Below are 21199 nucleotides of genomic sequence, written 5' to 3'. Positions count from 1 at the left end.
AGAACTTTCAGCAACAAAGGCACCCACTCTTTCCCATTATACTACAACATTACCCTGAGATGATTGACTGATAAAGTCTTGTTTTAATGATTTTTTAAAGTAAATTCAGTTGACAGTTTAGGTGTGACTTGAACAAATGACACGATTTTTGTGGTTTGCTGTCAGGCACGTTACTGCCTGTTTATGCTATCATAGATTGCATTTTATTTAATTGGATACTTACAAATTTGCTAATTTTAAAAGATAAATCTTCAAAACAATTTGCTTTTGGAGAAACGAGATCTTGCCAATCAATTGTCCCATGGTACAGGATGAAATACAGAGTGTGCAGGGGTAAACGACAATGGATGAGAACAAGAAAATGGAGCTGGCCCTACCCAGATCAGCCTGCCAGTTTCATATGCATGCTTTTTGACTACAACTATAACAGTATGCAGAATGCATTTTTTCCTGATGATTTGTTCTGTTTGCATGTCCTACCATTATTCTGTTCAGGTCTTGTACGCCCGCCTCAAGAAGAAACAGCCCAGCACGTATACTCAGGTATTACTCGCACTTAGGGCAGTCTTGCTTTGCGCATTATCACTGGGTGTAATTTTGATGGGCGTGTACACACATATTAATACAAAGATGTATTGAAGGGACATAATTATGAAGAGGTGCTATTGCTTTGTTTCAATGATGTTGTTGTAATTGGAGCTCGGAATTCTAAACATTCTGGTTTTCCTAGCTAACCCTCGATCATGTACAAGCACTCTGTTCCATTTTAATAGACATGCATTATTTCAGAAATAAAAGACTCATTGATCTGTTGCATGAATTTCAATAGCCTAAGCATAACTTAATTTGTATTGGTATAGGAATACCCAGTTATGTGAATTCTGCATAAAATCTTCAAACAGATGGATTTTTTGTCTCATTTTCAACTTGCAAAGGATTTTTCTTAACAAACTTTTGTTCAGCCAAAGAATAAAACTTTCTTGTTTCCACTAACATCTCAAAAAAAACATAGGGTCGGTAGGTAGGCATAACTTTATTAAATTTTTTTTGAGAATTGGGGTTCTGTACCAAACTGACCTATATTAAGGTATATCACTATTGTAGAAAGTTTAAAATGATATGGTCAAATTTTAACATATTCACTTGTAAATTAACCTTTTTGGGAAATTACAAAAAAAAATCCACACTGGGGTAAAAAAAATGTGTAGGTTTGGAAGGAAAAAATTGGATCGTTAAGGTTAGTGGAAACAAACAAAAAAGTTCTGCGCCTCATTGATTCATATCAATTCAGTGTGTGTAATCTTTATCCATGCAATTATGCATTCTACAATTCATTCTGGTCTATGTATTTATGCTTCAGATACATAGACACATTTTAATTTGATAAAATTTCATTCTTAAATGACTCATTGCTGGATTTTTTATCTGCTTTTATTATATAAAGCTAGTTAGAAGATTTTAATAAATTTCAATTGAGGTTTATATGATCTCTTTTTTGAATTGCTAAAAGATTCATTCATTTCTTAATCCAGCCAGGAACTTTCGACATAAAAACATTATATCACTTCTCTTTGCTTGGGTAGAGTCCAAAGCTCACAAGACAGAAGGTTGAGTGCGATGTACATGTACGCAAGCAACAAGAAGTGATACAATCTCACAGATGAATTGACTTACATAGTATTTCTTTTATTTCATACCTTTAGAATACTTTATAAAATAAAAGTTATTCTCAATGGCATATGTCTTTTTTCTGGTGCATACTACTACAGATGTAGATTTGCACATGGGCATCTGTGTGATACAGAATCAGACAATCAGAGTGTAATACAGATTTATTTTTGTTTTTATCATGCTACGTTTTTGATGGAAATTTCACAGTTATGAAATACAAGCTATATTGATCCAATATTTCCTATAACATTTGATGCATTTAATCATAATCCCTATCATTGTTTTATTGTCGACCTTTATATAAGTGTTTTGTAATACCAATTGTAATAATAAATGTAAATTCCACCCATATATTCTATGTAAGTGAGTGAGTGTGATTGATTGTGTTTATAGCAGGTGGCCAGTACAGGGGGCTCACAGGTACCCTAGATGTTGTGCTGTGTTGTCATGGTTACTGTACATAATAAGTTATTAAAATGGGGATCATAAGGGATAGGGATGCATTAATAAGCACTCTAGAATTGCATGTCAGCATTTATTTCCTCATTTAATTCCAGATGTATTATTTTCAAATAATCTTATCTCAATTTATGTCCTTTTTTTGACACAAAATATTTTGTTGCAGATTCACAATTATCAAAATCGAGCTGATTAATCATTAACATAATTTTGTCTATCCAAAATGCATGATTGTGAAATTAGTCTCAAAAGTATAGGAGAAACATTTTAGTTTCTGAGTTTACACTTATCAGCATCTGTTATAAATCGTCTTGACATTCAATAGTTTGCATCTCGGCACTATTCATGCATTATTTATTTTAACAATCAACTATTAACTGCACTATTCTAAAGTGTGCTCCAACAATGATGAAATATCACTACTTTGTAAATTTAGTCTGCTTCTATCTCATTACAATTCCATTCTCCATCATCCTACTTAGTGCTCACAGTGAATGCTGCAATAGTTTCCAGCCATCTAGATTATCTAACTTGTACCTCCACAAATAAAAAGTACTATGTACTTTTTATACTGATCTTTCAAACCTTCTCCATTGAAGAGTATTCACAATGCAAGTGTTTTTCTACCTCCAAATAAAGACTATTCAAATGTTTTGTATTTTACTCCCAGGTGAAGAGTCAACTCCAGGACAGACTGCAGGAGTTACAGCCCCTGCCTGAGATGCTGAAAAACACAGAGCTCAAACTTCACGAGTCTGAAGAACAGCTCCGATCCTCCGAGAGACGGAGCTCAGAAAATGCCCAGATGGTGGCTGAACTCAACTTAAAGGTGAGAATTAAAAAAAAAGTTGATGAAACATATACAAAGATTATTAATTATTTACATTATATTACAAAAATACTTCAAATTCTAAGTATGACAAGATGATTTTTAGGGCAGATCTCCAGTCTTTATATAACAATTTCATATACATCCTGTGCCAAAAAAGCTTCAATAATATAAAATTGTATGTTGAATTTTCTTCTTCATAGATGAATTACCTGGTAAATGAATTGAAAGCCTACCTTTTATCTTAAATGTGAAGGAACTTAAATGGGTGGAATTATCATGCAATAAATGATAATCAATTATGACTTTTTGTCTCATTGCTGTCCAAAAACTGGTCATAACTGAAATATGTTCAAATATTAACATAATACACAATGTCATACAATGTTTAATGATGGCACTGGGTTACACTGCAAAACCAATGACATGGATAGAAACAGAAATATGATAGAGACACAGATATATAGACTTTAAGGGGCCATAAATGAGCGTACAACAAGACATCATAAGATTTGATACTTATCTAAATACAAAGTGCAATTCAGATGTTGAATTAATGTATTAAGTTGCAAATTTAAATAAAAAATGCAATCTTTTTAGCCAACTTGTTTCAAAATACCGTATAATGCGCAGTAATGTTTTGGGGGCTTTTTGTGAATTCTATGAATTACAGCTGCGTCAGCTGTCATACAACTGTTTAAACCAGTTAGATTAATGTGTTCACTCGATGATAAGGATAAATGAGCCATGCTCCTATCCTATTTCTGTATCATGTCACCCATGTATCATGACAAATTCATCAACATATGATTGATTTGAAAAACCAATTATACAACACACTCGTTGATAACGATCATTGGCACACTGTCCTTCTTTACATAACATCTTACTTACACTTATGACTATTTCTGATGCAGGTGTCCGCATTGACGGAGCAGATGGAGAAAATGCAGGAAAGACTGCGGGGAACGCAAACTGAGAATCACTCCATAGGCGAGCGCTACACCACTCTGGAGAGGTAGGTATCCATAAAATCTTTGTCGGTATTTATCATTTGAACTTAGTACTGCCAGCCCTGACTTGATCTTTGAAAGATACCAGAGCCACTAGGAAGATTTGTCTGTTAATTGAAAGTGGTTAAAAATCTTTATATTGATTAGTATATCTACCTCCAAACGGTGTGAACCTATAGCATTCATTGCTTCAAGATGGAGAAAGCCAAATACTTATCAGTTGAGCTGTTGAATTCTGTCAGGATGGATGTGTTATTGTGACAGGGATTTGACTTAGTATGAAAGCTTATCAGTAAACTTGGATATCAAACTCTAGTGTGTGCATTGGAACCTTAGTGTGTGAATAGTTAACCTTTTAAAGTTAACTAAGACCATTCATTACAGTTGAAATTAAAGTGGATAATGAGCTTGCCCTAACATGCTTATTTCATGACAGTGTCATACTATGACGTCAATGCATAACTGAAATGACACAGAGTGTCGAGCAATGCTGTTTTTGACATGTCAGGCATATTTTTTAGCATATATTAGTTGATATAACGCTTCTCAGAAAAATAGAGAAATATACAAGGATTTTGATTAAATGGTAGTAAATATCTAAATAACTTACCCACTTAGGTAAATCTATTTACAATTGGATGATTTTCTGGCCTGACATGTTCTCATAAACATAAGGAAAGAGGGATTGTAAAGAACATGTTCATACATTTACCATAACATTTATTTATACTAATCTTTGTCTTATAGACGGCTTCAGGAGGCAGAGGATCAGAATCGTGAACTCTTGACAACCGTTGCCAGGCGTGAGGAAGCTCTGCATCAGAACAATGTGAGTGAACTGGGAATGGGTTGATTTAAAAGTGAATGTTGAATCGGGAAGGGGTTGATTTAAATGTGAATGGTGAACCGGGAAGGGGTTGATTTAAATGGGAATGGTGAATCGGGAAGGGGTTGATTTAAATGGGAATGGTGAATCGGAATGGGTTGATTTAAATGTAAATGGTGAATCGGGAAGGGGTTGATTTAAATGTAAATGGTGAATCGGGAAGAGGTTGATATAAAATGTAAATGATGAATCAGGAATAAACATTATACATTTTATCAGAGCTTCTAAAAACTGGAATCTCAATCGGTATGTGAAAGCACATGTGAATAAACTTTTTAAAAACATATGTGAAAAAACCAATCAAATTTAATTTATGAATTTTTACTTTATTATGAAAACATGATAATATATACCTTACAACAAAGAGAAACAAGATATTATTAAACAAGCCAAAGGAAAACAATCTTAAAAGTAATCAATATAGACTGAGTGTAGCACTGCTTATCGTTCCAATGCATCTGCTTTTATCCACTTTTAAAGATTCTGAACATTGTACACCAAATAGTGCTATATTCTCCAGTGTAGCCCCACAAAGGTAAAATCCACTTTAATATATTTGCATCTGTCCCATTACAGCTGCGTCTGGAAGACCGTGAAAGGGAAAACGCGAGTCTAACTCGGCAACTGGAGAATTCCCTTACAGATATCCGAAGGCAACAGGACACTAACCGAGACAAACAGGCTGCAAAGGTACAATCCTATACAAACATAGGATAGCTGTCGTGGGGGGGTGTGTCTCTAATAGTGGATTGTAATCTTGATGATACATGTTTATTATAATGGTAGTGTTTTTCATTAGTTATGTTGTGATATAAGCTTTATATATTGGAATGATGCAAGATCATTTTATGAATAGTAATGAGAACACCTTTAAGTCAAAGACTTTATATGTTTAAGTCATTAATACTGGTTAAAATGTTTGCCATTATTATAGAAAGGGGCTATGAAATGTGATGGTTGCATTACAATGAGCCATGAAAAGACAATACTAAATAGTTGTAACAAGAGTCAATAATCATCTTACTCATATTGTCATTCAGGAGCGGACATTGCAGACGAGGATAGTGGACCTAGAATCCACGCTGAGTCAGACGCGTGCCGAGGTGGCCAGGATTAAACGGGAAAAGGAGGAGGTAGGGTGTCGATGGTGATGAAAGTGGTTTCATTGAGTCTAACTTCATTTACCTACCTTTACTTGAACCATGACAGACAAAAAATATCTTGCAGTCAATATAATGTCTCTCAGAGATATGAGGTCATTGTTTTCTATGAATGCAATCACAAAAGCTGCTCCAATTGTGTCACATGTCGAGAAATTATTACCATTAAGGCCTATTTTAGATTTCATTGAAGATATGTTGTGTTCGTCACATACCTTATGATGTACCAAACTGACAAGGGTATTCAAAAAATAAAATTCATTGTGATCTTAATTTACAATCAAAGCTGAAGTAAAATATTTTGATACAGAAACATGTTAATATTAATTGTGAGTTTCCCCTATGGCTTGCCTTTTAAGTTTTGAATAGGCTACTGTTCCATACATTCTCAACCTCTGTCGTTTTCAAGACCACATATTAAACAATACTAAAGCACTAGGATGGTATTCGTGAAACAAAAAGTAATTTCTTAACATTATTCAAATTCCTAAGATTTTTGTAGTCAAATTGAAAAGTGTTTTTTTTACACAAAAGTATGTATCTTTAATAAAATCAATGAAATGAAATATTTCAGAAATACTACCCCATCATTTGATAAATGAGATACTTAACTTCAGAAAATGACTTAGGATAGGAAATGACTTAAGATGTTTTATGAATACCTGCCAAGTATTCCATTCTGTGGGTTTCTTTTATTGTGTGTTATGGTGTGTCAAACATATTTCTGACATAGCTTCTGTTTTGTATGATCTCTGCCCAAATAGTTTTCATATTAGTTAAACGATAATAAACCATTGTTTTCCAGACTGAGCGCAAGTTCAACTCCCGCCTATACGACCTGAAGGATCGACTTGAACAGTCACACAGCACGAATCGTAGCATGCAGAACTATGTTCAATTCTTGAAGAACTCGTACGCGAACGTATTTGGGGACAGTTCTGTCAACATGATGCCAGCCACTCCAATGCGACAAGGGTTTCCTTGACATCGAACCTGCATCTAGATTTATACTGTAAAGTGATTGACTGAATATTTTGTTATGTCCAGGTGATAGTTGAACATTAGGACAGGAGTATTTCTCTCATCAATTTGATATAATGAGCAAGATTTTAACATCTAATTTACAACTTGTTTATTTGTAGTTTGTTTTGAAAATGGCTTGTTTAAAAAATAATTCAAATTTTTGACATACATTAGGACAAAAACTCTAATTAAATTTGACACATTTTTTTTTCTTTTTTATACAAGAACTAAGGAATTAGAGTTTGGACTTGGGGATATAAGTCAAAGGTGAATTTCCACTTTTCTTTTACTAGGATTTCTTTAATAAGAACTTTTAACAGTAGAAGTATCAATATAATTTATATAAGGATTGAAGTGTTTGTCTTGTTTGGAAGTGTCTAAGACCAACTGTGTGCCTTCTTGCTGTATATTTAGAAATGTAAGATGTCAGAGATTTTACTTGATACATATCAGGGTGAAGATCTACAAGCGTACACATACGCAAGAGGAAGAGGGTTACATTGTACGTGTATCTACAATTGTACAATTCTTTAGTTATCTGATAATGTCTGGATATTATTTTAATTTCTTATAGGGAATTTTATGCTTTTAGTGATATTGATAAACATTTAGTTATTCATAATAACCCTTTGGTAAAGACATTCTTTCACTGAATTGTTTAAAAACAGTCATAATCAGATTATGTTCTGTAAACTTCACTTCTGTCTGACAGTTTCGAATTTCGATATTTCGTGAAGGAAGTGCATGATATTTTCCTGAATCATTGTAAAAAAGGTATTATTTTTCAGTATAAACAGAATTAGAATGTGTAATTAAGTTTTAATATTTTCCTCGGATATTTTTGGTGTAGTTTAATAAGCGTACACTTAAGTTACTAGGGTTTTAACTAAAGAGTAAAAGGAGGGTGCTGCTTCCCGGCCCTTCGTTGGTACGACCCCTCTGCTCTCATGGAGACTGGGATGTGCACCTTTCCAAGTTACTACAACATTATATTAATCACTCTGGCACAATATTGCGCTAGATTTTGGTCTGGTGTTTAAAAGCATATCATGTTATTAAATATTCTAACAAGCTGATTATATCAAGTAATAATATAACTCAAAGCTAGTATACTTAAGTTTGTCACAGCTGAAAACAAGGTACCCTTTTCACCCTCAGCACCCAGTCCCTTTCCTGCAGCACCCATCTGTTTTAAACCCTGGCTAAAACCCTAGCTACTAGCTCCAATAAAAGAATAAATTATATTGAAAACTGTTCGTCCGAAGTTATCAAAGCATTTACTTATATCAGGTTGTGATGCGTATATCCATTTTGCGTTTTTATAATTCTATGTAAGGTTGGAAGTAGAAAACTAGAAAGAACTTATTTTATTTATCTGTGATATATGTTTACATGTTTTTATTTTTACGTACATGTATCTTTTATTTATTTTTTGTCCATTGCCTAATCTGCCATGACAAGTCAATGGCATGTACATGTATATAGGAGCATTTGCTAGATTTTCTCACATTTTTAAATCAACACAATTCCTAGAATTTTGTATTTTTTAGAATTTGTTCACGACTTTGAAACAAAATTTGCTTGATTTTATTAGGCACGGATGTTTGCTTATCAAGTTTTTATAATTTCATATTTAGTAGAACATCAGTTTTAAGTAGAACAATTTTAGATGCTCAGAAAATAATGCCATTGTATTATATGCTGTCAGGTGGTTTATTAGAAAAATAAAACAATTTTCACTATTTCAAACAGTGATAGTATTAATTTGATATTTTTCACTGTTTTGAGCCGTTTATCTTAATCTAACATCAGCACGAACAGAGCTGGGAAACAATATCAAAGCTGCCATTTTGTAATTGTTGTTTCTTGTGCGAACAATTTGGCGCGTTTTCTTATAAAATGCAATCAATGGTCATTTAAAACCGCTGTTAGGCATGTAATCTAAGAAAAATGGTTTGTTTCCGATTAAGATTGCAATACATTTCACTTTATGAACACAATAAGTAAATATTTCACTCATGGCTATGCTACTCATGTAATATAACTTTTGGTGTTCACACAGTGAAATATAACATGATCTGAAACTGTTACAACCAATCACCCTCTATGTATATGTGCTTTTCCAAAAAAACTGCCATTTTTTTTATCTTATTCTTCTTCTGTAAAAAAAAATCTTAATAAGTTTAAAATAATCTTTCAAGGTATGTCTGTGATTGTTAAAGTCACTGAGCCTAAATGATTCTTGGCATTTTCTTTATTTTATTAAGATCTGAATTTGAACACATTTAGAGAGCTTTTTTATACATGTTATGTCAATCATGCTATTTACACTAGTTCTGTTATGTAATGATTACTGATAGATATTCAATTAAAATAGAAAATAAATATGTATTTTTACATGTGGTTGTTTTATTTAACCCGGTAAATAAAAATATGAACAACGAGGCCATCTGATTGAAGCACATATTGCCAAATAAAAGCAAATTTGAATCAATGGGTGGATTGTTCAGAGCAATCGCCCATGTTTAGTAGTTGTATATATACCTATTTGATAGCGAATGTCTTTAATTTGCAAGTTAATATTTCAATTTAACGTGCAATAACCAAACAATAAAGGAAATTCACACTATATTTTTCGTATTCATGTTAATAGGATGGTCCAATGTCAAGAAACTTATTTAAAATAAAATTCAATAACAAGAGTACAGTTTGTGGATTACCAATGCTTGTCTGTTTTTTCTCTATCAGCTAAAAGGCTTAACTACAATTATTTTATTGTGAGTTTTAGGCCTTGCTACACATTTGCATAATTTACTTGAAACATGAATGGTATATAAAGTTTCATGTGTCTTTTGAGAAAATTTGAGAAGTGCCCAAAGACATCTTTGCATGGTTCCCCCAACTGCACCCAGACTATGACAGAATATCTCCAAAACGGACACGTTTTAACCTTGACCTCCAAGAGTAATCTGGCCTTGAAGTGTAACCTTGAACCTAAGAGGTGGGATTCTGTTATTATTAGCAAAGCATCTTCCAATCATAAACTGTTTATTAACATGTTCTTTAAAGGTAGGATAGCATATGCTTTAACATCAGTCAAGTGTGACCTTCACCTCTGGCTGGAGATCTTCTTGAAAGGGACACTTTTGGGTGAACATTCGTGCCAAATTGTTTCAACATTCCCTTGAAAAGAACAACTGTTTGGCAAGCACACAATACACCTCTGAATATTTTTTTTATGCATCTGTCATAATACACAGGTGACATAAAACTTGAACAAGATAGGATCATGGCTTATTTATTCTCATCGAGTGAAAACAGTTTACTAACTGCTGTTAACAGTCACAATAAAAAATGCCTCTTGTGTTTTGTAGAATTCACATAACAACCCAAATGGCCATCTCCTTTTCTCTTTATGATGGTATTGTAAATATACAACCATGCAGCATTTGAACAACAGAACACATTCTGGTATAATACAGATGGGTGGTAGTATTCACTGAGTCTGTTGACTCTTAACATTAATTTGACCATTATTAATTATTTAATCTTAACCAAATTTGGTCACTATGTTAATGGTCTAAATATCTTCGATGAATTAGATTAGCAGCCTAATTTCAGTAACTCTCGAGTCATGGCCCTTTAGTTACTGAAAATTAACCCATCTTTACCAAATATTGTTATAAATCTGATAAGTTTAAGAATGATCTCTTTACATAAGCAAAACATAAGTTTACCTTGAACAGTCGTCCATTACTTTCACTGTCAATCACAGAATTTGATGACATTGTGAAAACACAAAATATCTCAATCAATTTGATATGCATTTTCTTGAACTGTATGTAATTGTCTCCTTTGATGGGCATATACACCTTGTGGTACTCTTGTTTTCATATTTAAATAGGTCAATAATCATGCGCAAGCAATGAAAAGGAAAATCTTAAAAACATCAATGTATTGCAGAAATATTTAATAGCACTGAAGACAATGAAAGTATAACAGTTTAATGGCATTATTGCATCGAAACATCCATGCAACATCTGATATGTCAAATTATCTTTGTTTATGACATTAGTCACTACCAAATAAAGCACACAGTCAAATTAAACATGTATAATTATAATAATAATGAGCAACTGACACAAATTATTCTATATATGTATGTGGTAAACACAGAAAAAACATTTGTTGCAAAAAATCTATGAACCAAATGGAGTAATACAATAATAATAAAAAAAAATCATGTATAATGGTTATAAATCATAAATGTCATGGTCTACGACACAGATTTTAAATTGCAGTTACAGTCACAAAATGCTGAAACTTTCTACACAACATGTATGAAAACATATCAGGTAAGACTGAAAATAAAGAAGTTTCCGATAAACTAAGGGAGAAGTTTCCTACAAAGTTATCAGCTTTCCGAGAAGTTTACTACAAAGATCAGGGAAAAGTTTCCAATACACTTTTGGGCGAGTCCAATGAAAATTTAGGGAAAGGTTTCCTAGTATAAGCTTCATAAAAGAATGTCAAAAATGGTAAAGGCCTTTAAGTAATGTTTAGTTTAAAGCTTTTAAAACTACATATTGAAACACACAGACAAAAAAATGTTTTGTTTTTAATTCAAACTAACAGACTATAAAACTGTAGCGTCACCGCCTATTGCGAAGGAGCGGTCGGGTTACCCAAACCACTTTTTTTTAAAGGCCTTCAATAGTTCACTATAAACTAATAAAGAAGTTCATTATAAACTTTGAAAGGAGTTTCTTTTAAACTCATAGAGAAATTTACAGTTTAGGAAGACTTCTCCAAAGTCAAGCTCGAAACTCAGCTATATATAATTAGTTGATTTGAACAAACAAATTATAATTCACAATTGACATTTTGTTCTGGCAGTAACACAGCCACACTGTTTGCAATCCTGCTGAGCAAAGCTGGCATCTCATCTATACCTAAATCCCGGCCCCAGAGCTCTGTCAGTATCTCCTCAACTTTAGCGTCTCTGATGCCATGTTCTGAAGTACTTGTGTGAAGGACAAGAATGAAGGCTGCGTCTTTATAAGGTGCATTGTCACCATCACAATAACCATGAAACAGCAGCGCTGCCTGTGGTTTTAGACTCTCAATGTGATCTATCACTACGCCGCGCGAGTCTGACAACACTGAAATCAATCTCTTGTCCATGTCCAATTTCATTTTCTCAGCAGAGACAGAATTAAGTGATAATGCGTCTATGTAAGCTGGGTCTGTATGGTTGAAGATTGAGTTCAAATTTGTAACCAACTCTTTGGCTAAACATGTGCCTACTTTGGTTGAGCCCTCTGGAACAGCAAGAATTATCACAGCCGGATATGTTGACAATGGAACATTTATTAGACGTTTTATCGCAGACCCAATCACTTTCCAAAATCTTGTACTTTGTGATGGGTATTTGCGTCTTATTGCCTCAAATTTAGGTTTATACATCTTATAAAAGTCCACAGGTGGCTGAACAACTTCATCTGAAAACACACCTTTATTTCTGTTTTCTACTACCAAATAAACACCAACTATGACACAAAGAACACCCATCCAGAGCAGAAGTTGACCCATTCCACTTCCCTTAGCACTAGCACTGTCATTTTGATCCACTTTATTCCCTTTCATATTCCTTTCAGCCCGTTTCCTAGATTCATTTCGGTTATTTGGCCGAACATATGGCCTACTTTCCTCATCTAGTCTATTAAGATCATCTCTCTTCATATTTGCTCCATCAACATTATCTTCTTCTTCTCCTGTGTTGTCCACAGATGCATCTTCTGTTTCACTCTCTGTTTCTGTTTCTCTGATGCCCGCGTCATCATCCAAATCTGGGTACAAATTGTTTTTCTTAGCCCTTTTCTGTTTTGTTTTCACATTTCTTCCTTGCCTTGGGGACTTTGGTGATGCAGAGGTTTTAGATTTAGGAGGCATTCTGGCTTTGAATTCTGGAAGTGGTGGACGGGTGAATCTTGACCTTACAGTGTTTCTGAGATCGTATGATTTCTGTATGAATGGATCCTCACTTTCAGAATCAGACATAACCTGTAAAATATGGAAAGAAATTAAAAAAGAACCAATAGCAAGAAAAAAGGTTTAAAAGCCTCTTCTGTCAGACTAGAGTTTATGTCAGATAGGTTGAGAAGGGTGCTGCACCCTGCCCTTTATTGGTGGCACCTCTCTGTCCTCGTGGAGACCAGTATGTGCAACCATCTGCCTACGTAGAATTCAATGATAATCAAATATTCTCTTTGTTTTGTTCAACAGCTTATTATATGATTATTAATACATACAAACTTAATATATATGGCAGCTGAAACCTAAAACTTCTTTTAAAAATTTAACACTTTTGTCAATTCATATCTTATGTCTTTAAAACCCAATACAATGTGCCCTTTTCAACCTTAGCAGCCTGTCCCTTTTCTGCAGCACCTTGCCCATTCTTAAACCTGGCTACAGACTGTAGCTAACCCAGTCATCAAAATTAGTCATTTGGGTAGTCAAGCCTGAAATGTTTCAATACTCCTTGGAATCAAATACTTTAAAAGGCCTTGCTATATAAACTCAACTGTTCTGCTTAAAACATGCTAGTATAATATAATATTACCCAGTAGGGCATTTTTCCAGTCTAGGGGTTCCTTTTAAACAGGATTAAATGGCCCAATAATATTTACTTCATTTTCGGTTTTTAAGGAGAATTTAAAAACAATTTGAAAGAACTTGTACTTGGCAAAATTTTGCCCCAGCATGAAAATATATAAATCGCGGAGTACAACTAGAACTAACACTAAGATTAATACCCCCCACCACACCTTGTAAAACGAAGTATCACTGATAGTGATGTATGCTCCTAGAACCTTGAATGTCCTATGATGTCCTATGTCAGTGAGAGAGCATCAATTAAGTGGATGGTCCCGATGTTTCTTTTGTACAGTTAAAGTTAATACGGCAAAATCATATAAAGTAATTGAGGGAAGATAAAACAAGCGGCCCATGAGGGCCTGTGCTGTACTTGCTTGCCTTATTAGGTCATTTTCTGTATCAAGATCATAAGGCATTTGTAAGCAATTGAAGTTAAACCTGAGAATGAATGTATGGGTAATAGGCAATATACTTATGGTTCACTTGGAATGTTTTGATTTTGGGTTAGCTGAAAACATTGCATGCTCGATATGTGAGAACAGAAAATGTAGTAAGCAGATTAGTTGGATGAACTATTTTTATATGTCCCAGTGACAGTAAAGTTCATATCCAAAGCATGTACATACTAGAAACAGCACCCATTCAAAGTAAACCATGTTTGAAAGGGCAAAGGGAGACAAACACTACAATATTACACAACTATCTGTAACAATTGTTTCCCTTAGAGCATACTTTGATAATGATGCAAAATTTCAAGGACCATAATCCACTCACACATGAGCTGATCTGGCTATTTCAATACAAACTGCTGTATATGTTACCAGGTTACATGGTAAATAGATACATGTAGAAGGTAATTGTTTCAATGTAAGATCACTTTAAATTTCACCATGTGAACACCAAAAGATAAATTTCACGAGTGGCTAGTTATTCTTTCAATAAATATTTGCCTTAAACTGATATAAAATGACAATTAATTGTAGTTTTCAGAAAAACATGCCAATTTGTATGTTATGTAATTTCTTAAATGATGTTTTTGAAATTGTGACACAGCCATGTGCATGCTGACATTTGATATGGACATCAGAAGGGCTAAAACTTAAAAAAAGTGAAAAAAAATCCAGTGAGTTTTTCCCACGTTTGTGTGAATGGGGCCAATGCCCTTAGAATTGTGAAAATAGCGAAAAAATGCCTAAAATTGTGAATTTGCGAAAGTATATTTCAAACAAGGAAACAAAGCAAAGGCACTTGAGATACATAATTTGAAGAATTTTAAGAGATAAGGAATGCATTAAAACGTAACTGTATTACTTTACTTGTTAAGAGTTGTGAAAAAAAACCAGAAAAAAATGGGATTGTGAATTTTGAGTCCAATTTTGTTGAAAAAGGTATACTTTTTGGGATTGTGAATGGGGGCCGGCCGTCAATTTCAGCCCCATTTTCAGTAAAAAAGAAAGACTGAAATCAAATTGATATTTTCACTGTTTGAAATAGTGAAATATCAACTTTGTTTCAAAGATAAATCTCTATAAGCAACTTGAAAGCATATATAAGGTAATGAATTAAAATCAAGATGGTGGTCACAATAAATTAACATTAAGACAATGGGCCGAATGTTCACAACATGTAACTTCATTGTTGTCATAATCTTTAAAATATTATCTACTCTGAAATCACTTGCGATCTGCGAATCAAATATTTCACAATTAAATGTTAATCACGTTGTTAATTCTATTTAATTTTGTTTAATTTCAACAGGCTGGAACAGTTTTCCACATTTAGTGTTTTTAATCCTTAAATTGGTCATATAATATCAGACTTTTTACTGATAGATTGAAGTTTGAATTGGACGGTCGAAACCTTTTTCTATTTAAAAGAAAGCCTTATTTTAATTCCTATTTATCTTTTGTGTTTGCAATATGTTGCAAATGGGAAATGCTTTGATTGTTTACGTTTTGAGTAATATTTTGATAGTAATATACATGTCTGTACTTGTGTATTTCATTATGGCCCCATATTTCTGTAGAATAATATACAGCTTCATGTAGTTCAAGTAGTTGTATAGACTGGATGCCCCAGAAATCCAGTGCATAAGCAATTCTGCTTCTTAGGTCTATTATGTTGTTGTTGTTTTTTGAAATTGCTCGTTATACTCATTATCAGGGCTTCTAAAACCCAACAATTTGCCAGTCTGTACTGATTTTGACTTTTCCAGGCCGATTTTAGTAATAGAAATGGCTAAAAAATCGGTCCAAAAAATGTTTATTTTTTTTCAATTTCGGTCAAAAACAGTTAACTCAGTAAAAACAAGGCAGTCCAAAGGACGGCTAAATCCCCCGTTGTTTTTTAGTATATTTTGTTTTTCTCGCAACCTGACTGGTACGTTGAATCTGACAAAAATTGTACACAACCACTGGTCAAGAGTGGGAATATAGGAAAAACAAGTTGTTTGATCGGTAACCTAAATATTCTTGGATATTTGAACATAATATAAAAGGATTTTTTTTTTTAATTTTTCATATTGTGAATAATGTAGGTAAGATCAATGTCAAGGTTATTTTGGCTAAAAATAGGAAGGGAAATGAGTCCTTGATATATAACATCGATGAAATAGCAAGCCTTAAGTATTTTCGATAAAGCGCTACATATATATTGTGGCGACGTCATAACATTGTTTTACTGCTTTTGAAGAGAAAACACATGTTATAAATTTATCATCACATTTGTGTTCGTTGTTTTTTAAATATTAAGCTTGTTGCACATAATGATAATGCTTGGTAGAGTGCGCTAAGTATCAATCTGTGCAACATTTTTAACACTTTCAATTAACATTTATATCTTATCCTCTATTTAGCATTATCATAATATGGACCCAAATTGCAATTGGTTCGAGTTCTTGGATCAATTCAGTTATTGTTGCTAAAAGTACATGAAATGTATAAGGTCAATAAATCCAGTAAAAATTGACATGCCTACACTGCTAAATGTAAAAAGCCCAGACACAATCATGTGTACTATGACCTTTAAATGTCATATGTGAACTTGACCTTTGAGGTATGGACCCGGGTCAAGGTCACTGCACATCGTCTCAATGAGGACAACATTTGTACCAAGTAATTTGGTAATCCATCAATGCATAAGTAAGTAATAGCGCGGACAAGAGCATGTGTACTCTGACCTTTAAATGTCTTGTGTTACCTTGACCTTTGAGGTATGGACCCGGGTCAAGGTAACTGCACATTGTCTCAATGAGGACAACATTTGTACCAGGAAATTTGGTAATCCATCAATGCAAATGTTAGTTATAGCGCAGACAAGAGCATGTGTGATTTTACCTTTTAATGTCTCTTGTGACCTTGACCTTTGAGGTATGGACCCAGGTCAAGGTCACTGCACATCGTCTCAATGAGGACAACATTAGTACCAAGTAATTTGGTAATCCATCAATGCATAAGTAAGTAATAGCGCGAACATGCATGTGTCCTCTGACCTTTAAATGTCTCGTGTGACCTTGACCTTTGAGGTATGGACCCGGGTGAAGGTCACTGCACATCGTCTTAATAAGGACAACATTTGTACCAGACACGAGCATGTGTACTCTGACCTTTAAATGTCTCGTGTGACCTTGACCTTTGAGGTATGAACCCAGGTCAAGGTCACTGCACATCGTCTCAATGAGGACAACATTTGTACCAAGTAATATGGTAATCCATCAATGCATAAGTAAGTTATAGCGCGGACACAAAATGTTCCATCCAGACGGACAGACAGACGGACAAAGTGCATTCCTATAATGCCCTCCCCATTCCATGGCGGGGAATTAACAAAAGAAATTGTAATGCACAAACAGTGTTTGTCATAACACATCCCCAAATATCAGGGGACATCTTTGAGGGCGATAAAGTTTGTGTTGATTGAATTCGCTGTTTTGATAACATCAAAATCGCCTTCCTTTTCTCATGTAAACAATGGTCACACTTTTGCTACGAATAGCCATTATCATATCATTATTATAGTTGTCATTGTTTGTGAAAGCCATAAAATTCCTCATAAATTAGTTATGCCCTTATTCCAACAGTAACATGCTTGATTAACTGCTAAAACTAGCCACTGAGTGGGCCACTTACGTCATTTTAAGAAAATATTATGTAAATTTCGTTGTCGTTGATGAATGTTGATCCACTGTTTTTGTGTGTGTTTGTTTTTTTTGGTGTGTTTTTTTTTAGGGGGTGGGGATTATATTATTTGTTTGTTGTTTTGTTTTCATCTCTTACTTCTGGCATTTACTTATTAGTATTTATATGTATTTAATATATATTTTAGCTTTTTACACTGGCCTTTTGAAATACACCATCTACACACATTCACACTAGTATTATACTAAGTGTCCTTTCACTGTCTTTCTATTTACAACACTATAACACAGGTGCTTGTCACATTGCCTGGATACAGTAATATTTTTTTTTTTTTCTATTTTTTTTTTTTTTGTCAAGATAGTGAATATATGTCATTTTAAAAAATATTCCACAATTTTTTATGAAAAAAAGTTAGTATATATATATAAATAAATATAAGGTGAACATGAGCAAAAATTCATCAATTCCAAACGGACCTAATCAAAAGAACATAGTTCCAAAAATAATGGAGATAATCTAATAATTTTCTGATAAGGTAAGATTCCCATCTACAAGAAAAATATAACTTTTATGCTAGTTAGATTGACCTTTACGGCATATTCAAACAAAATGCACCAACCAGAAACTGAAATTTGCCATTACGAAAGAACCAAAAAACAGCCGAAAAACAACGGATTTTCCCCCCCTAAAACACGTTAAATACAGACTGACATGCAAACTTTGCACATGCATTACAAAGGGAAGCTTGAAATATCATTCCTACTGTTGTGAAATCATTGAGTAAGACGCGTATTTATCCAAATTGAATGTTTCTGTTGCAGTATTTTTGCTTTCACTTTGAATCACCCTCTTGCAATTTTGACCTTGACCGCTCACTCGGCTATGTCTTAAAGCATCACTCTCACAGATTTACCATTTTGACAACTTTTTTATTTTTTGACTTGGAAAGAGCAACTTTTTGCGAAAATCTACGGAAACAATTACATAAGACTGCTGACAAAAAATCAGATTGCAGATCTATATTTATATTTATGTTCAAAAATTGATGTTTTATGCAATTTTCTTAAACCGTTACTAACGGTTTAAGCAATAAAGCATTAATTTTCAAACAGAAATATGAAAATCTACTTTCCGAATTTTTGTCAGCAATCTTATATTGTTGGTTTGCAGATATTTAAGCAAAAATTGGCTATTTCCAAGACAAAAAATAAAAAAGTTAAAATGGTCCATCTGTGAGAGTGCAGCTTTAAATGCAAGAAGCGTTTCACTGGACGGCTACCATCTACTTTCCTGGTTTTAATGACGTAATTGGAAAAGCATTCAAATGTTGTCCAAAGTGAAAGTAGAAATAAAAATATAAAAAAATATTAAATATAAAAAATGATAAAAAAAAATATATTACTGTATTCAGGCAATTTGACGCACTTGTGCACTAAATTAATTACATATTAATTTTACACATTTTTAAAAAAAAATATTCACCCAGGAGTACATTTATTTTAAAATATAGAAGATAATTTCTTAAGTGCAACTGTTATAATTATATTGAAAGGTCATGTTATTACTTTCTAAACAATATGAAAGGACTCAAGGGCCATCTTTTAGAGTCAAAGCTATGTAACGATCACCTTTGATAAAGCGTTGACTCCACACGGTGCAAATTATAGAAATGAATGCAGTTTGCAATAAGCTTGATTCATGGGATATACATATAGTGAAAAATAGCTTCAAAAGATGATGTCCGCAGTAAGGAAAAATCACATTGATAAGCAAAATCTGCAAAAAAAAAAATCGTGGTGGTTGTTAGTGTATATTGTATTTTTCATTTTCGCTTAATGTCAAAATGGTAACTGGGCCGAAAATGACCCTGACGAAATGGTTACTTGGTCGAATTGACCAGGATTCATATTATGTATCGCGAAATTATGTTACTTTTGCTGAATTTGCATCATGTGTTTGTATGTGTTTCAATAAACTTATACAATGTCTTAAAAAAATGTCCGCAATAACTTTTTATCATAAAGTCAATACCTAAAAATCCGACAGGCAAGAAACATCTACGAAATAAATGTTCTACTTTCTTTTTCTGTTTTTTACTTCCGACTCCCACAAAACACAACCGAATTAAACTAGACTATTTGTTTATTTATTTGTTATTATTTTTATAATGAGGGCAGAAATTAGACGGACACATCAAAATATGACTAGTAAACTGAAAAGCGAGATGATTTCTTCTCTAATTCTGAACCGCATACATCTGATTGTTGCAATTTTATTAAAACATTTACAATACGGTTGTGTGTTATTCGGGGTACAGGGTGACACAGGAATCCATTGGATTTCACTCAAAACGTGAAATCCACTCAGAACTCATTTATTTTAATAAATAATTGTTATTTTTTGTATTCATATTGGAAAGTGCCTCAAGAAGGGTTTATATTTCAAATTTTATTCAAATTGGTTAAAAATGAAGAAGTTAGAGCAATTTTTCATTTTTTTCGAAAATAGATCGGAAATCGAGGTGAAATCCAGATTTCGACAAGTGAAATCCACTCATAACTCATTAATTTTAATGAATACTTTTTCTTTTTTTGTATACATATTAGAAAGTGCCCATGTAGGGTTTATATTTCAAATTTTATTGAAATTTGTCAAGAAAATAAGAAGTTAGAGCAATTTTCGAAAACAGATCGGAATTCGAAGTGAAATCCACTTTTTGAGACATGAAATCCATTCATAACTCATTTAAATTTAACAAATATTTCTTTGTGTTGAACAAATAATTGAAAAGGCTTCATAATAGGTTTATATTTCAATTTTTATTCAAATTGATTCAAAAAAATAAGAAAGTTGTAGACATATTTTGTAAAAAGATCGGAAATCGAAGTGAAATCCAGTTTTCGAGAAGTGAAATCCACTTTTGAGACGTGAAATCCAACCATTACTCAATCATTTTTATTAAAAGATAAAATTTATTGTTTGCATATTGAAAAGTGCTTCATGAAGGGTTTATATTTTAAATTTTATTGAAATTTGTCAAAAAATAAAGAAGTTAGAGCAACTTTTCGAAAATTGAACGGAATTCGAAGTGAAATCCACTTTTTGAGACGTGAAATCCATTCATGACTCATTTATTTTTAACAAATATTTCTTTTTGTTGTACAAATAATTGAAAAGGCTTCATAATTGGTTTATATTTCAAATTTTATTTAAATTGATCCAGAAATAAGAAAGTTGCTGATATATTTTGTAAAAAGATCGTCAATCGAAGTGAAATCCACTTTTTGAGACGTGAAATCCACTCATAACTCATTATTTTTAACAAATATTTCTTTTTAATGATCAAATAACTGAAAAGGCTT

The 21199-nt window shown here is 33.2% G+C and overlaps 2 protein-coding genes across 10 annotated transcripts in view; one reads left to right on the top strand and one right to left on the bottom strand.

Annotated features, from left to right (window-relative positions):
- LOC128224113 (outer dense fiber protein 2-like) overlaps positions 1-9438 on the top strand; it is a 34255-nt gene extending 24817 nt beyond the window's left edge. For 6 of the 9 annotated variants that reach the window (XM_052933789.1, XM_052933793.1, XM_052933797.1 and 3 more), the window contains 7 exons: positions 496-543; positions 2801-2959; positions 3877-3977; positions 4720-4801; positions 5435-5548; positions 5899-5991; positions 6824-9438. In XM_052933789.1, the coding sequence (XP_052789749.1) occupies positions 496-543; positions 2801-2959; positions 3877-3977; positions 4720-4801; positions 5435-5548; positions 5899-5991; positions 6824-7003 (777 nt within the window). In that variant the 3' untranslated portion in view covers positions 7004-9438. The remainder of the gene's footprint in view (positions 1-495; positions 544-2800; positions 2960-3876; positions 3978-4719; positions 4802-5434; positions 5549-5898; positions 5992-6823) is intronic. The other 3 variants (XM_052933798.1, XM_052933794.1, XM_052933791.1) reach the window with 1 other exon arrangement.
- Positions 9439-10996: 1558 nt separating this feature from the next.
- Positions 10997-20000, bottom strand: LOC128224931 (torsin-1A-interacting protein 2-like). Its single transcript, XM_052935034.1, has 2 exons — positions 19869-20000; positions 10997-13104 (listed from the first exon to the last, which is right to left on the bottom strand). Exon 2 carries the CDS (start codon positions 13099-13101, stop codon positions 11905-11907), a length of 1197 nt encoding a protein of 398 aa, XP_052790994.1. The 5' UTR covers positions 13102-13104; positions 19869-20000; the 3' UTR covers positions 10997-11904.
- Positions 20001-21199: the final 1199 nt, after the last annotated feature.

The sequence above is a fragment of the Mya arenaria genome, chromosome 17, assembly GCF_026914265.1.
Source record: "Mya arenaria isolate MELC-2E11 chromosome 17, ASM2691426v1".
NCBI classification, from domain to species: domain Eukaryota; kingdom Metazoa; phylum Mollusca; class Bivalvia; order Myida; family Myidae; genus Mya; species Mya arenaria.
The sequence above is the reverse complement of the archived record's forward strand: the minus strand, read 5'-3'. Positions and strand labels throughout refer to the sequence as shown.

Coding starts and splice junctions, on each gene's coding strand:
- LOC128224931 (XM_052935034.1), bottom strand. CDS start 13,101: ATGTCTGATTCTGAAAGTGAGGATCCATTCATACAGAAATCATACGAT.